Raw genomic sequence first — 18,559 nt, forward strand, 5'->3', positions numbered from 1 at the left:
AGTTAATGTTCATGACTGTGTGGATGCTCATTTTTTTCAACTCTCATCTTGTCCCTGTCTAAGGAAACGGATGTTTCCCAACAATGTAGTGAGTTTTTCCTTGTTTTTCACATTAAAAATTTATAAAAATATACTAATTGTGTAAATAATATTTGTGCTCCTGTCTTTTATAGTCTTGTCCTGATTAAAATAAAAAGTTACAATAACAGAGGTCAAAGTGAATAGTCAATAGTTTAGAGGCGGAACGATTAATTGATTAATTGACAACTAATCAATTTTCTAATTAATCATCAACTATTATTATGTTTGTGTTTAATCAAAATAAGACGTTTGCTTTTACTTTGGAAAAGAATGATCAACATTTTTTGCTGATTTTCTGACATGTCACGGACCAAACCAGACCGACTGGTTAGCACAGTTCTGAGGACCTGGGTTCAAATCCCGGCCCGGCCTGTGTGGAATTTGCATGTTCTCTCCGTGCCTGCATGGGTTTTCTCTGGGTACTCTGGGTTCCTCCCACATCCCGAAAACATGCATGGATTAATTGCAATGCATTAATTGAAGACGTCAAATTGCTCGTAGGTGTGAATGTGCGCGCGAATGGTTGTCTGTTTATATGGGCCCTACGATTGGCTGGCGACCAGTTCAGGGTTTATGCCGCCTCTCGCCCGAAGTCAGCTGTCATAGGCTCCAACACGCCCACGATCCTAGTGAGTAGAAGTGGTACGGAAAATGGATGTATTATCTTTTAACCAATATGTAATAAAACATGCATACAGTGCAATGTTAAATTGGTACATACAATTGTTTATTTTAATCCCCGGCCCCGCCTGTGTGGAGTTTGCATGTTCTCCCCGTGCCTGCGTGGGTTTTCTCCGGGCACTCCGGTTTCCTCCCACATCCCAAAAACATGCATTAATTGGAGACTCTAAATTGCCCGTAGGTGTGAATGTGAGTACGGATGGTTGTTTGTTTGTATGTGCCCTGCGATTGGCTGGCAACCAGTTCAGGGTGTACCCCGCCTCCTGCCCGATGACAGCTGGGATAGGCTCCAGCACGCCCACGACCCTAGTGAGGAGAAGCGGTTCAGAAATTGTTTATTTTACTCTTTTAAATGTTTATTTTGACAATAAATTAATTAGCCAATCATTTAATGAGGTAAATGAATACATACATTTTAATTGATTCAATTATAAAATAATTAACCAATTGTTTAATAAAAGGAATAGAAAATGTTAACTGCAGATACATGTACAGTATACAAATTATTATTATATGTTTTTATTTTAATAATAATAATATAATAATAATAATAATAATAATAATAAATCAATTTTAAAACTATTTCATCAATAAAATTTCTTCTCATTTTAAAAATTGTATTATTTTAAATTAATTATATTATAATCAATTAATCAATTATGTAATAAATGTAATGTTATTAATGTTAAATGTGTATATAAAAGTTAATATTTTACTCTTTTAAAAAAAAAAAGAATGTTTACAATAAATTCGTTAAAAATTACTTAATGAGAGGAATTAATAAAAAGAAAGAATAATTCCAGAAATAATAATAATAATAAATAACCTTTTTTAGGGGGGGAAACAGCTAAATGAATGCAACAATCTCAGGACTCTTGATAATCTAAATGCTCGATGTTGCCAGTTAAAAGAACGTCGGAAACTGGCTCTCATACCTTTTTCTTTGTTTTCTGCCTAGACTTGGCTCACATCTCCACCGGTCAATGTAAATTACAAGTCAGCCAGAAGCCGAATGAGAAGGTGAGCGGTTTCTTATTACCTGGCAGCGACTTTGCCCACTTGACAGCCGAGATGATCTGCTGCCCGCCGAGCTTGTTGAGCGTGCTCATGAGGCGCGAGGACGTGTCGGGCAGCGTGGGGTCGTAGCCAGAGTAGATGATCTCGGGCTCGATGGCCTTGAGCACAGACAGCATGGCGGGCACCAGCTGGGGCACGCAGGCAGGGATGGCCAGCACGGGCATGGTGGGGACGGGCTCCGGCGGCCTGATAATTCGATGGTCTATTTTTTTGTTCAGCTTCTTGTTTTTCCTCGCTGGTGGAACAAAGAGGCAAAGGAACATGAGAAGATGGCACACAAGTCAATATCACCAATTAGCAACATGATTCCGTGTACGTAGTACGTACAAGTGCATGGTGACCTTCGGACAAAGGCGGTCTGGCTGTGAATCAGGTCTTTGTGCTAAGAAAATTCCCAGGTCACTGATGGGCGCTTTATATTTAGAGTCCACAAACAGGAGCCGAGTTATCGCTCAGTGTTATTTTTGATTCACCCGGGTCTTATTGCCTCCGCTTTGCAGGAGGAGGTGCGTTAACACCCGTGAATGTAGGTTGAGTTGCACCGGATCATGTTACCAGAGCAAAGCATCTGTTTGTACAACAGTCTCTGTGGTTAGAAAATTCAACACAGCTCCCACCCTGGAGAGATATTAGGTTTTGTTTCCATAAAGTAAAAGTGGTTCCAGGTGTCCTAATAACATGGCGGTACTGTATTGGACAAAAAACAGCAATCACAGAGCCCATTCATCACATCTTAAACAGCCCTGTTGAAAGTAGCTGGATGAACTTGATGTCACTATGATGTTCGTTTTGCATGTGTGAAAGTAGGCAAATTTCATCACTTCATGACAGTTCCAACATAAAACGTTTTGAGGTTCAAATGGCACGCAATGAACTAGTTTGGGCGGCGGTGTAAGAATATGTCGTCACACGGCCGAACGTACGCTCATTTACCACCGTAATTGCTATTTTTTATTTCATCGTTTATTCATTTATAAAAGTGCTTTTCACGACTTTATTATTGCGATATCCAAACTTGCGAATCGACTTTTTTTCTATTAAAGATACAACTTAACTCTTGCAATTTGTCTACATTTTGATCATAAAATCTTCTTCGTCTTTCTTGCAAAACGTATTTTTGCCCACAAGTGACAATTCTCGTGACATTACGATATACTCTTTGACTTGTAATTGTTTTAATATTGTGATTGTTTTTCTTCTTAATATATGATATCAGATATATTTAAACTTTGTTCTCATGTTTTTTCTTCTTTCTTATTAAAGTTTCAACTTAAATCTTACAATTTTTTTTTGCAATGAAAGATGATGTTTTTTCTGCCGCAAAACGATTCTCCTCTCTCAATGTCTTTTCCCTCATTACATTATTGATAGGCTTTTTGTTGTTACAGCAGTTTTTAATTTGATTGTTTTATATTTAGGAATTTTCATTATCATCAATTATCATGTCACTACATGGCGTAGGTTAGTGAGACACTTTCTAACTGATGTACAAATTCGGGTTATCTCACTGCCTTAAGAGCAAAATTTTGTCCTTTGCTAAAACTAATATGTGCAACAACACACAACAACACTGCAGCTCTGCTTAAGCTTTGACTTTTATGTTATAGTGGTTCAATTAGGGGGAAAAAAAAACAAAAAACAAGTGGCTCTTTGCGCAAGTAGCTGCCAAGTCATGGTTGGAGAAACTTGGTTGTGCGACTGTGATGTAACATTAGGGCCAAGATCTGGACGGTTTGCTCATAGACACATTTTTCAGAAATGGGCAGCTCCCAAACACTTTGGTTGTTTTATTTCACACTTGGGCAGAGATCCAACTATTTGTATACAAGCAATGGAAAAATTGCTTTTCCATAAAAAGATTTGCTTTAAAGATTTACATTTTTATAAAATGCATATTAACAATTTATTTTAAGTTTATTCTATAATAATAATAATCTTTTTTTTTTTAATCATCATTGACATTCAGTATGAGTTTCATTTATATAAAAAGTAATACATTTTTAAATTTAAAAGGTTATAATTAAAGTAAATAGAAAAATAAAAACAACCCCCCAAAATGATAAGGTTTACCTTCTAAATTCATTCCAGCCTGAAGGCATTTCCGGAAGCGACAGGCTGGACAGTTTTTCCTGCGGATCTTGTCGATGATGCAGTCGTTCCTCCCTGCACACAGGTAGTTGTGCTGACCTGTTTAAAACACACACACACACACACACACACACACACACACACACACACACACACACACACACACAAAACATACAAACAGAAAGACATTTGTATTAGTCAACATTTAGCAAGTGAAAGCAAAAATGTGTGGGGTATTAAGCTCAACATTTGGGAGGCTGTAAAACAAACATCAGATGTCTACCATCCACTGTGGACAACTTCAAGTCTGAACATGACTGTTGATAAGACACAACCTAACAATCACACATGCACATTCCACATTTTCAGGTTCTTCATTTACAACTGGTAGAGCATGGACCATTCCTCTCTCTTTGCACGACAGCATATAATTCACGACAAAACAGTGTTTAGTGCGAGGCGTGGAATTTAAAGGGTGCGTTCAAACATTTGCATGCAACTCGATTTACAGTAAATACACCAGGTGACCAGCGGTCTGTCCAAGACCATTAAAAACTGGTTGCAAATAGTCCAAAACTGAGAAAACAACAAAACAGGCTACTAGAAACCAAACAGAAGCAAACGAGAGAATAATAGTCATAAAAGCTGGGTTTCATCTTTGAAAGAGTTACACTACAATTAGAGAGAAATTACTATAAGAAGGCATAGAATCACCATTGTATTCATTTGTACGGAGAAGGAAAAAATGCAACAGGACAGACATTACATTAAATATCATCCATCCATTTCTATAGCGCGTGTCCTTATTAGGCTCTCAGGTGAGCTAGCGCCTATTCTAGCTGACTTTTAGCGAGAAGCAGGGTACACCCTGGACTGGTTATCAGTCAATTGCAGGGCACATATAGACCAACACTCACATTCACACCTATAGACAATTTAGAGTCTTCAGTATAATATGCATGTCTTGGGATTCCGGGAAGAAGCCGGAGTACCCTCAGGAAGAACACCAACAGTTGATTTTCAAATGCCAGGGGCGAGTTATTCGTAATTTCGTAGACCAGCGCAGCCCGGTGGATCGGATACTGGGCGAGCTGCACTGTCTACAGCTGACTTTATCCGTCGCCAATCAAAGCGTCCCCTCTCATTCCCTTTAAATGTGGTGCAATGGCAGTCTCGACAGAGACATCTTTGTGCGAAAGAGGATGATGCGTAATCACAGCGATCCCTGCATGATTGGACCATTGTCGCTGCTCTTGGCCGCTGTGGCGACAGACAATGTGAGCGGGTACCCTTATTAAACACAGAATGAGCTGGTGACCTAAAATATGTCCGCAGAGCTCTGTATCCGTACAAGTACACGGCCTCGCTGTGTCGGAACGGGCAGCTTGTCTACAAAAATCGAGCCTGAAGAGTTAAACCGCAAAAGCAGACGTCTCTGTTTTTTGCCAATTGGGTAAAATGAGTTTTTAAAATTTGTGGTTCCAGGTTAACGGTAACGATTTTTATTTTGGGTATTCTAAATTGATTTAAATGAAGCAATTAAAAGGTTAATTTGGAGGAAAACAATGATTAACTTTAAAGAAGTCTTTCATGTCATTCATTGCAAAACCAGACAACTCAAAGAACATAATTTTATTCAAAGTTCCAAATTTAAGAAAATTAGTAACAGGTGAGTGTACTAAAACTAGTCTCTTGAACTAACCCTTAATCCTAAATAGAAATGCAACAATGAACTGATTAATCAACAACTAATTAATTATCAAATTAATTACTTTGATAATCGATTAATCCTTCAGTGACATTGTTTAACTTAAAACTGTCCATATCCTCACAATTTCAGCCTCTCAACAGTAAATATTCAAGCAGACTGATCATCTTTGTATTTTATCAAAATAATACTTTTGCAAACTGCTGCTTTAACTTTGGAAAACGATGATCAATATGTTTGCTGATTTTACCAGACTTAAATCATTATCAATTCAGGCTTGTGCATTTTCTGCACCGTCAATTTGAAATACTGTCCATTTTTGTAATAAAGGCAGAGAAATTTAAAAATATTTTATTTTTGTATCTTTTTTTTAATCCAATTCATGATTATTGATATCAGCAGTCTCAGCGATGAGTTTGATGACATCATCTCTCTTGGACTGTTTCACGCAATTAAAGAAAAAAATTATCAGATTTTATGCTCATTTTCAAGCATCGTCAAAATCATATTAGCAACTAGTTAATGAGAAATCATGAGCGCAGACACGTTTGAGGACATACGTGACAAGTGTGCGATGATGTAAATACGTATGGGCTCGTGATTGGCTTAAAAGGAGATGACACTAGCTACAGTAAAATGGTTTGTCGGTTTCTGAAATTAAACTTCTTTTCGACACGTTTTACATTGCAGTTGTTTGATTTCGCAGGGTTAGCAAATGCAACATCGAATGATGCCGTGATGGTCTGCTAGTGGTATGACTCTATTTTCACTTAATTGGCACCTGTCAGCAAACTAGTTGCCTGAATGACTGCAGCTGAATTGCTTTAAGATGCAATTGATCGAATGAATTCCGAAAAATCACTTAATCGCTGATTATTTTTAAAATGACGGGAGAACCTCGCCCCATCTTTGCTTGTGAATGACTGAACGATTCGGGGAAACTCCTTTTATACCCAATCATGGCACCCACCTGTTCCCAATTAGCCTGTTCACCTGTGGGATGTTCCAAACAGGTGTTTGATGAGCATTCCTCAACTTTCTCAGTCTTTTTTGCCACATGTCCCAGTTTTTTTGGAACAGGTTGCAGCCATAAAATTCTAAGTTAATGATTATTTGCTAAAAACAATAAAGTTGATCAGTTTGAACATTAAATATCTTGTCTTTGTAGTGTATTCAATTAAATATAGGTTGAACATGATTTGCAAATCATTGTATTCTGTTTTTAATTATGTTTCACACAAAGTCCCAACTTCATTGGAATTGGGGTTGTCCAAACAACTGATGCATTCAATGTGGTGTGGTGTGCAGTACTAATTTGAAGTGGAAAACAGACCATCCCAAACAACTCAAGTGAATATCATAAAATTTTCTTTAGTCTTAAATTATTTCTGAAGGGGACTATTTTTGAGCAATGTGAACATGCAATAGTGCACTAAAACACATTTGTGCATGAAAAGTCCATAATTTCAACAATGAGAAGATAATGGATATTACACCTGTAAAATTCAATAAAACAAGAAATGAAAATGTCAGGGGGGCATGGTGGTTTAGTGGCTAGCTGGTCTGTCTCACAGTTCTTTGGTTTGGAGATTTTCTTTTCCTTCTGCTCCCTGTTCCTCCCACATTCTCAAAACATGTTAGGTTCATTGAAGACTTTAACTTGTCCTTAGATTTGAATGTGAGTGTGACTGCTTGTTTATCTGCTGCATATGTGCCCAGGGGGTGTAACCCGCCTCTGGCCAAAATCCAGCTGGGATAGGTTGCAGTTTACCTGTGACCCTAATGTGGACAAGTCCTATGGAAAACAGATGGATGCATGGATGTTAGTTTTCAACAGGCCGCTTTAGTGAATATGGAACAAACCCGCAATAATCAACAGCCAGAATTTCATCTCCATAACCTATGAATCGATTTGTGGGGTTGGTGTGCGACAACAAGACGGCAGCCCATTTCGCAAACAAATGCGTAAAACAGCCATCTGTGGTGTCACAAGTGGCAGCTGACGATATGTCGATTAAAGGGTCGGTTTTTAGTTTAAAAACCAAAAAAAATCACTTTTCCATATTTGTTGAAACAGTCATGACTTAACAACATCCATCCATCCATCCATTTTCTGAGCCACTTCTCCTCACTAGGGTCGCGGGCGTGCTGGAGCATATCCCAGCTATCATCGGGCAGGAGGCGGGGTACACCCTGAACTGGTTGCCAGCGAATCGCAGGGCACATACAAACAAACAACGTTTGCACTCACATTCACACCTACGGGCAATTTAGAGTCCCCAATTATTGCATGTTTTTGGGATGTGGGAGGAAACCGGAGTGCCCGGAGAAAACCCACGCAGGCACGGGGAGAACATGCAAACTCCACACAGGTGGGGCCGGGGATTGAACCTGGGTCCTCAGAACTGTGAGGCTGACGTTCTAACTAGTCGCTCTAACGTGCCGCCGACTTAACAACATCCATCCATCCATCCATTTTCTGAGCCGCTTCTCCTCACTAGGGTCGCGGGCGTGCTGGAGCCTATCCCAGCTGTCATCGGGCAGGAGGCGGGGTACACCCTGAACTGGTTGCCAGCCAATCACAGGGCACAGAGAAACAAACAACCATTCGCACTCACAGTCATGCCTACGGGCAATTTAGAGTCTCCAATTAATGCATGTTTTTGGGATGTGGGAGGAAACCGGAGTGCCCGGAGAAAACCCACGCAGGCACGGGAAGAACATGCAAACTCCACACAGGCGGGGCCGGGGATTGAACCTGGGTCCTCAGAACTGTGAGGCTGACGTTCTAACCAGTCGCTCTAACGTGCCGCCGACTTAACAGTACATGGTAAATATGATCTGTGGAAAAAAATTCAGCCATCTCTGCCTCTGCTTGAGGGTGTCGGCTCTTAAGAGATACGAGGGTGACATCAGAGCGATTTCATTATGTGGGATATAGACAATCAGAACAACAATGTATTTTTATGGCATGAATGTAGAATACAAATTAAGTAAATATCAATTAGATAGACAAATTCATTTTACCAAACAGATACCATGTTGAACATAAAATTACTTAACTTAAACAGTACAGAGTGTTCTTATGCTAAAACTCCCCTTATTAATCCCAGCAGTACTGATGAAAAGCTCCGTTAGAAAAAGGGTTGAATCAACATTTTCATGCAGTGCCAGGAGAAGTGGCTGAGCTTGTTTGCAAGCAAGGATACAGAACACGGGGACAAATCATCAGTGAGGGTATCATCATGATCATCACCAGAACGATTAGCAATATTATGAAAAGTTGCATTTATTTACCATCACTCTTTTGTCGAGCTCTCCATCCTTCAGCATTGAGAAAACGACCAGAAAATGGAGAGGGCAGGTGGGTTGTTTGAGGATGGGCGGGGTGGAGAAAAGCAAACAAAAAAATAACAGATGTAACATTTTTCTGAAAAGTAAAAATGTCCAACCCTTCAATTTGAATTGCATCATACTGTATCAGACACAAACACCTTCACAGCATACTCAAACAAAGGCAACTGTTATTGCAACTAATTTGAGTTTTTTTCAAGTTCTGATAAAGCGGGGTACAAATCGGGCCTAAATTGAAAATGTTTTCTCCCATTCGAGTGTTGGTGACAGCCCGGCGACGGCCCTGGCCCATTACACTCACGTACGCTCACTGACTGTCCAACAGCCATAATGTGTCCCAACCACATTACGCTGACATACAAAAGCTGACATATTAGAGCACATTAATGGGCAGAAAACATCGGCACCAGCAGACTTTTTTTTTTTTAACCTGCGAGGAGCTTTTCTGCTTCAAACATGATAATTTTTTTTTTTTAAGAACAGGGCTCATGATTACACAACCACAGTCCTCATAATCACACAAAGGTGAGTTAGATATTGAAGAATTTGTTTAGGTTTTTTTTTTTTTTTTTCGCTGTACGTCGGTCATCAAATATGTTACTCGTCCATGGTCTCTGGCACAAGAAAGGCTGCAGGACACAGCTAATCTATAGTACAGCAGTAACACTCATTTTCCATTGGCGGGACTCCAAATATACACGAATTCATAAGCGCAGTATTACTTTTATTGGATTTATTTCATACAGAGTAAAAAAAAAAAACATGCTCTCCTTCAATGTAGTGTATTAGATGGAGCGGTGCGCACGTCTTACTGGTGATGACACATTTGCTATGCTCCATGATTTACAGCCAGCCTCAGACTTCAGTGAATCACACCTCTTAGGTGGTTGTGTGCACATTTCCAGATTACGCAGAGTGGGTGTGTCAGAAGTCTGGACAGGAGAATGCGCTTAGCTAGAATGTGCACAAGCCAGACGCTTAAAAAAGACGCATGTAGGGGAGGATATGGGGCCAAAAGAGCAGTAATGTTCTTACTTCTTACATCTTCTACTTCTTTCTTACCTGGCTATTGTTTTTACGAATTATGTGGGAGGTTTCTCTCGTAAAAATAAAACTGGTTAAAATGTTAAAAATCAATTTGTGTACCCCACTTAAGCCTTGTTTATTAGTATGTTTTTTGTGTATAAAAACACTAGTGAATCAACCTTGCTTGGACAAGAAAACAAAGAGCATTTGTGTAGTCATGCAAAAAGGTCAGAAATACAGTTGTAAGCCACATCTATGCAAAAAGTATGTGGTGTTTATGTAGTCAGGGGAGGGGGAGGTGCTGGATCATGTAGGCTTAGGGCCCCACAGGTTACAACCAGCGGAAGCCACAGACCACCAATCTGTGGGAAAGGCTGCACCCCATTACCCTGAGATCTAAGCTTATGGCTAAATTCACATTTCCACCAGGCAGAACGGTTTAGTTCGCATGTCAGTAAATACAGCTATAACTTGCCTTTGCCCTGCAAGTGTAGACATTCGCTTTTGACTCAATTTCCTTGATCACTTATGGGGAAAAGTAAGAACAAAAATTCTTATCCAAAGCCATTTTCATAATGCTGCCAGGAAGAAGCTTTGCCATGGTGGTCGTCTACATTGGATGGTCAACTCCACTTACCATACCTGTTGTCATATTGCACTTCTTTAGACAGCAAACTAGTTGTGAATGAAACAACACTACAACAGGATCACACAAGAGTTTAGAAGAAAATTGTATACGAAAAGTAAAACCTTTACAGGATGCTACCATACTCGGTTCAACACAGCTCTACTCGCTATTGGCACTTTTCTGTTGGCTAAACTAGGTTTGAAGTGGTACTATTTTGAGCACTTGGTCAGTCGGGGTTCCAAGCGTGCCATGCTGATACCATATGGTTGACATAATCCACTGCGGGTAACTCATTGGGCAACGATGACTTTGGAGGATATACGTTTGTTTTATGGTTGTTCTTCTGTAGATAGTCAACTAGTTCAGAGTGAATAAACAGTCTGTGGTTACAGCCAAGTCCTGCACTCCATTTTGCCTCAATTGCTTCCAAATAATTAATCAACAACCAATTCCACACAATTTTAAATGATCAAATTATCAATTAATATGTCAGCCAATCCCTTGATTGTAGGTTGCCGATAGCTACACCAGCTAAACAAGTTAAACAAAGAAAACCTCACCATACACAGGTGAAATGTACCGTACTATAATCTAACCACCACCCCAACAAAAGGTATGTTAGATATTTTGGGACCTGAATAAAAATGCGTACCGCTTGGAACTCAACCGTAGCGCTTGGTGGAAACGGGGCACGAGAGTGCTGTTATGAGTACTAGACCAACCTTCCACAGCCCTCTTGAAGAAAACCTTGCAGCTGCCGCATGTTACCACCCCATAGTGGCATCCGGAGGCCTCGTCCGAACACACCAGACACACTTTGTGGGTCTGTCCGTTGGGTTTGGATTGACCCGATACTATAGAACTGTTGGACTCTGCTCCAATTCTGGGTGATGAGCTAGAAAGCAGAGAGAAGAAGAGAAGAAAATATATATACATATTTATGTTGCATGAAAGAATGGAAATCAGATGTGTGACAAATTCAAGACAGGGTTGTAGAGATGTTATGGCGTTGTTGCTAGGAATCATGGCACATGAGGTAAACGTGAACAGAAAACCAATAAACATCTTGACTGTGCTGCTGTACCTCATATTGATCTTGTATTTGTATTTGACAAAGGTGCAGAAAAAGGTTTTATATCAAAGGTAAAACCATCAAACAGAAACCCAAACAGGAACATGAAAATATCATCCAAGTGTCATGTCTCATTATTGAGTGGACCATAGAACAACCATTTCTAAACAGATTCAAACCCTTCAAAAATGCATTTCCTTACAGAACAAGTGAGCTTTTAATTCTACATCTTTTAAGTGAAACACTTCCAAAAGACATTCTTTTTCCGCAAGAACTTCAAAGGCGAAATCATATGAAAGAAGAGGAATGATTCATGGGGTTGGTGGGATTTCTACGCTGTAGCTTGGAAATCATGGGTAAAATGTAATCTGTAGTTTTACACCAAATGAGTTGTTCTGCTCATACTTAAAGTGCAGCCAAAGTGAACAAAGCATAAATGACTTTTTGATTAGAGAGAAAATGTTTCGGGGCTTTATTTCCTGATAATCTGCACCAGAGAGTCCCTCGTGCCCCCCAAAAAACATACTAATATGAAACAATTCAACTATTCAACTAGAAATCATCCATCCATCCATCCATTTTCTGAGCCGCTTCTCCTCACTAGGGTCGCGGGCATGCTGGAGCCTATCCCAGCTGCCATCGGGCAGGAGGCGGGGTACACCCTGAACTGGTTGCCAGCCAATCGCAGGGCACATCGAAACAAACAACCATTCGCACTCACAGTCATGCCTACGGGCACTTTAGAGTCTCCAATTAATGCATGTTTTTGGGATGTGGGAGGAAACCGGAGTGCCCGGAGAAAACCCACGCAGGCACGGGAAGAACATGCAAACTCCACACAGGCGGGGCCGGGGATTGAACCCGGGTCCTCAGAACTGTGAGGCTGACGCTCTAACCAGTCGGCCACCGTGCCGCAATTAGAAATCAAACTTAAAATTTTAATCTCCTAGTGAGCAACAAGTTCAACCCAAGTGAACTTTACTACTGGGTAAGCATAGGTTAGCCATATAGGCTAGGGTGTGTTTTGACTTCAACTTCAAAATCGGCTTATGATGTGTCATAGAAATGGAACGCCATTAAAAGTCAAAGATTCCCTGTAAATATAACTTAATTGCAAGAAAACAAGTCAAACCTGTAAGACAAACGTTTCAATAGTTTGGTTAGAAATCGAACAACAACTTGTATTTGCTAACAAATAAGTAAAACCAAAATGTACAGTACCATGTCTTCCACTGGTTTGCGCTAAGGAAGGGTAATAATTGGGCAGAATTTTATTATTCCCCCCCCCCCCCCCCTTCTGAACAAAATTCAGCACAGGCCCAATTATTGGAAGTCTTTAAAGATTATGCTGAGTGTATAACGTGTGATATGGGGTGCGTGAAGAGGGATTTTTTCCTCCCCAATCTGCTCAGTAAAGAGTCGAGCCAACAACTGTAAATGTAAACCTGTTCAATATTTACAATCACAAATCCTTACGTGTGATCAACACAGAGTTTGGCCAAACCAAACCTGATTGTGACATGACATGGAAAAACAGCCAATTAGAAAGCGAAATGAAGCTCATACTGTTGGAGGACACAAATAGAGGAGCAAGTGGTTGTGTTGAGTGCTATATAACATAACCAAGTCATTCATGACTTAGGAGTGAATGACATGCAGAGGAGTTCCCATCTCAATGTAGTTTCTGTCATGTGTGTGTGTTCCGGGTTTTGTCTTCCCCCCTGTTTCACACACACCTGCTCCTGTGAGCATCTTCACCACCTGTGCCTCATTCACCCTAATTACCTATTGTATTTAACCTCGTGTCTCATTCCCTGTCGTTGCCAGTTCGTTGTACCTTGTCGTTGCGTTCCAGCAGTCCTTGTTTCCCCGTCACAGACTCACAGTAAGATTTGACCCTGTTCCGATTATCGACCTTGCCTCTTTGCCTCATGTTTTTGGATACTGTTGCCTTTCTAGGATTGCCTGCCTGTGTACCGACCTATGCCCGTCTATTAAACCTCTCTTTTTGGGAACTGTCCATTTGTTTTGGAGTCGTGCATTTTTGGGTCCTATCCTCTGTTCCGTTCATGACAGAACGAACTGCCCATAACATGGACCCAGCAGACTCAGACCCGGTGCGCAAAGCCCTTCAAGCGCAGGGTCAACGCCTCTCGAAGCAGGATGAGCAGATTGCTGCCCTCCACCTTCATCTAGAGGGACTGTCAAGGCATCAGAACAATATGATGAGACAGGTGGCCTCGCAGTTTGAACTTCTTATGAAAATTATTCAAGAGAAGGAACCAGTTGGCACCACACCCAATACCGCCACGGTATTTCCATGTGAAGAAGTCACCATGCAGCCACCTGCCACCTCCGCTGCTGTCTGCTCTCTCGACCGGAGAGGTTCTCTGGAGATTCTGGGAACATTAAGCCGTTCATCACGCAGTGCGAACTCCACTTTGAGCTGCAGGCAGCTGCCTTCGCCACCGAGCGGGCAAAAATCGCTTTCGTCATTTCCCACCTGACTGGTCGTGCGGAGGCGTGGGCTACTGCTGAATTCCGCCGCAATTCCGCCACGTGTCATTCATGGTTTTTTTTCGTAAAGACTATGGAGCAAATATTTCAATTTTCCACTCCAGATCGTGAGGCAGCTCGCTCCCTTGTCACCTTACAACAAGGCAAGCGCAGGGTGTCAGATTACGCGATTGAGTTTCGCATTCTAGCAGCTGAGAGTCATTGGAATAATCGGGTGCTACTCGATGCCTTTTTTCAAGGACTATCCCCCGCCGTCAAGGATCATTTAGTCCCGCTAGACCTGCCGACCGACTTGGACACTCTCATCGCTCTCGCCGTAAAAATCGACAAGAGGCTTTTGGATCGCGAGCTGGATGGAGATCGGCGGAGGGCTGCGTCACCGCGCACTTGGAGGACGAGCCTCGGTGACCAGCCAAACCAAGGCAGATCCCCTGGTTCCGGTCTGGTTTCCAAGTCCAAGGCCAAATCCCTTCCACCCCACAGACCTTATGACTGTGCTGTTGACTTGCTGCCTGGAACCACACCCCCACGAGGGAGGTTGTTCTCTCTTTCAGGGCCGGAACACAAGGCCATGAAGGAGTACGTGGAAGAATCACTGGCAGCCGGGATCATTCGCCCATCTTCATCCCCTGCGGGAGCAGGATTTTTCTTTGTGGACAAGAAAGACAAGACCCTGCGACCCTGTATCGATTACCGGGGTCTCAACGAGATCACGGTAAAAAACAGGTACCCTCTTCCTCTCATCTCCACCGCCTTTGAGTTCCTGGAGGGAGCCAAGATTTTCACCAAACTGGACTTAAGAAATGCATATCATCTAGTCAGGATAAGGGAGGGGGATGAATGGAAAACAGCATTCAACACACCAACGGGACATTGAGTATTTGGTAATGCCTTTTGGGCTTACTAACGCTCCAGCTGTTTTCCAAAACCTTGTCAATGATGTCCTGCGTGACATGTTGAATGTTTATGTTTTTGTCTATTTGAACGACATTTTGATATTCTCCCCGGATGAGGAGACTCGCATAATTCATGTCCCCTCTGTTTTGCAGCAGTTGCTGCAGAATCAACTACATGTCAAGGCTGAGAAATGTGAGTTCCACAAGGCGTCCGTTTCTTTTCTGGGTTTCGTCCTGGCTCAAGGTGAAGTCAAAATGGACCCTTGCAAAGTTGATGCAGTTATTAATTGGCCTACTCCCACGTCACGCAAAGATGTACAAAGGTTCTTAGGGTTCGCAAACTTCTACAGAAAATTCATCAGAAATTTCAGTTCTATAGCCTCTCCTTTGCATGATCTTACCTCGCCACACAAACCTTTTGTATGGAACCCGCTTTGTCAGGCAGCTTTTCAAAAACTTAAGTCGAGCTTTACCTCCGCTCCCATCCTTACTTTGCCAGATCTCAAACAGCAGTTTGTGGTAGAAGTCGATGCGTCTGATGCCGGAATAGGAGCAGTGCTCTCCCAGGAATCTCTCAAGGATGATAAATTACATCCTTGTGCTTTTCTCTCCAAAAACCTGACCCCAGCTGAGAAAAATTATGACATTGGTGACCGTGGACTGCTGGCAGTCAAGGTGGCTTTGATGGAGTGGAGGCACTGGCTAGAGGGGGCACAGACTCTGTTTTTAGTATGGACAGATCACAAGAACCTTGAGTATATTAAAACTGCTAAAAGATTAAATGCGAGGCAGGCTAGATGGGCTCTGTTCTTCACTAGGTTTAATTTCACGTTATCCTACCGACCTGGTTCTAAAAATGGTAAGCCAGATGCTTTGTCAAGTATTTTCTGCGAAGAGAATTATTTGTCTGACCCTAAGACTATTTTGCCCAAGTCATGTTTCATTTCCGCTTTTGTTTGGGACATTGAAACTGCGGTTAAAGGGGCTCTGAAAAACACTCCTAGCCCTGAAGATTGCCCTGAAAACAGGCTTTATGTGGTTCCGACCTTAATCAGAATCAGAATCAGAATCATCTTTATTTGCCAAGTATGTCCAAAACACACAAGGAATTTGTCTCCGGTAGTTGGAGCCGCTCTAGTACAACAGACAGTCAATTTACAGAACACTTTGGAGACATAAAGACATTGACAAAAAACAACAACAAACAACAATTGTGCAAAAAGATGCAATAGTCCGGTGCAATGACCATTGTGCAAAGGGCACTGAGACTTCAAGGAGTGTATGCGGTTTAAAGTGACGAGTAGTGCGATAATCTGGGACAATGGTTGTGCAAATGTTACAGATACTCCTCAATCAGTGTGCAAATGGAGCAGATGCTACTCTGGCATGAGTGGCCACTATATGCAAATAGTGCAGCACGGCGAGACAACTACAGTGAGTGCAGGAGTAATACATAATTGGCCCCACAGAAATGTGACAACGAACTCAAGTCAAAAAATTGCCAGCTTGTTGTAATGGAATTATAAGTTAGCTGTTTAAGAAGTTGATTGCAAGAGGGAAGAAGCTGTTGGAATGTCTACTAGTTCTAGTTTGCATTGATCGGAAGCGCCTACCTGAGGGAAGGAGCTGGAAGAGCTGGTGACCGGGGTGAGGAGGGTCCGAGAGGATTTTGCACGCCCTTGTCTTAGTTCTGGCAGCGTGCAAGTCCTCAAGGGTGGGTAGGGGGGTACCGACAATCCTTTCAGCAGTTTTGATTGTCTGTTGCAGTCGGAGTTTGTCCTTTTTTGTAGCAGCACCAAGCCAGACTGTGATGGAAGAACACAGGACTGATTCGATGACCGCTGTGTAGAACTGTCTCAGCAGCTCCGGTGGCAGGCCGTGCTTTCTCAGAAGCCGCAGGAAGTACATCCTCTGGTGGGCCTTTTTGAGGACGGAGTTGATGTTTATCGCCCACTTCAGGTCCTGGGAGATTGTAATTCCCAGGAACTTGAAGGTCTCGACGGTTGACACAAGGCAGCTGGACAAGGGGAAGAGTCATCCACTGGGCTCACACGAACTGAACTGTATGTCACCCAGGCATTGCCAAGACGCAATCAGTGGTCGAACACCGCTTTTGGTGGCCTAATGTTAGGAGGGATCGATTACGTCAATGCTTGCCAGGTATGTGCTGCTAACAAGCCCTCTCATCAACGTCCTTCTGGGGAGTTGTGACCCCTGCCAACACCACAACGTCCTTGGTCAGACATTTCCGTAGACTTTGTGACAGGATTACCGGCCTCTAAAGGCAATACCACCATTCTTACAGTTGTTGACAGGTTCTCTAAAATGGCAACACTTCATTGCACTTCCAAAACTCCCCTCAGCTAAAGTCACTGCCGTGTTGATGATTAATCAGGTTTTCAAGTTCCATGGTTTCCCCAAGAATGTGGTGTCTGATAGGGGTCCCCAATTCATTTCGCAATTTTGGAAGGAGTTTTGCAATCTCATAGGTGCTACCGTCAGTCTGTCATCTGGGTTTCATCCTGAAACCAACGGCCAAACCGAGAGGCTGAACCAGGTCCTGGAGACTGGGCTCCGATGTCTCGCTTCACAGGAGCCGTGATCCTGGTCTCAGAAACTGGTTTGGGTCGAATTCTCCCACAATTCCCTCCCTTCTGCATCCACTGGTCTATCGCCTTTTCACGTTGTGCATGGTTACCAACCATCTCTGTTTCCTGCCATAGCCCCAGAGTCCACAGTTCCAGCGGCATTGACCTTGGTGAGACGCTGCAGGAGGACCTGGGAGCGAGCCCGCCAGATACTGTTGCGCCAGGCACGGTCCTACAAAGCCGCTGCTGACCGTCGGAGGACACCTACAACTACAAAGTGGGTCAGCGGGTTTGGCTCTCGACCAAACATATTCCACTACGGGTGGAGTCCAAGAAGCTCGCTCCCAGGTTCGTTGGGCCCTTCCAAAGATCATCCACCCTGTCACCGTGAAGCTGAGGCTCCTGAGGTCGATGCGGGTCCACCCTGCTTTTCACGTCAGCCTACTCAAGCCAGCCCGGGAGTCCCCTCTGGTCCCGCCTTCCAGGCCCCCTCCTCCCCCCCGGTTTGTGGATGGGGGTCCTGTCTTCTCTGTGAAGCGGCTGTTGTCGTCTCGTCTCATCGGAGGGGGAGGGGGTTTCAATATCTGGTGGACTGGGAGGGCTATGGGCTGAGGAACGTTCATTGGTGCCGTCTGCGTTTATCATGGATGATTCGCTCATTCGGGACTTCCACGTTGTGCATCCAGGGGCCCCAGGCCCGTCTGGGGCCGGCCGTTAAGGGGGGGGGGGGGGGGGGGGGGGGTACTGTCATGTGTGTGTGTTCCGGGTTTTGTCTTCCCCCTTGTTTCACACACACTTACTCCTGTGAGCATCTTCACCACCTGTGCCTCGTTCACCTTAATT

General features: G+C 42.8%; 1 protein-coding gene across 3 annotated transcripts in view; it reads right to left on the reverse strand.

The window, feature by feature from the left end:
* Positions 1–18,559, reverse strand: part of LOC133467151 (glucocorticoid receptor-like) — a 74,142-nt gene that overhangs the window by 13,641 nt on the left and 41,942 nt on the right. For 2 of the 3 annotated variants that reach the window (XM_061751668.1, XM_061751670.1), the window contains exons 3-6: positions 11,366–11,538; positions 8,933–8,959; positions 3,910–4,026; positions 1,802–2,074 (exon numbers count right to left, since the gene is read on the reverse strand). In XM_061751668.1, coding sequence (XP_061607652.1) covers positions 1,802–2,074; positions 3,910–4,026; positions 8,933–8,959; positions 11,366–11,538 — 590 coding nt within the window. The remainder of the gene's footprint in view (positions 1–1,801; positions 2,075–3,909; positions 4,027–8,932; positions 8,960–11,365; positions 11,539–18,559) is intronic. The other variant, XM_061751669.1, reaches the window with a different exon arrangement.

This window comes from Phyllopteryx taeniolatus, chromosome 17 (assembly GCF_024500385.1).
Source record: "Phyllopteryx taeniolatus isolate TA_2022b chromosome 17, UOR_Ptae_1.2, whole genome shotgun sequence".
NCBI classification, from domain to species: Eukaryota; Metazoa; Chordata; class Actinopteri; order Syngnathiformes; family Syngnathidae; genus Phyllopteryx; species Phyllopteryx taeniolatus.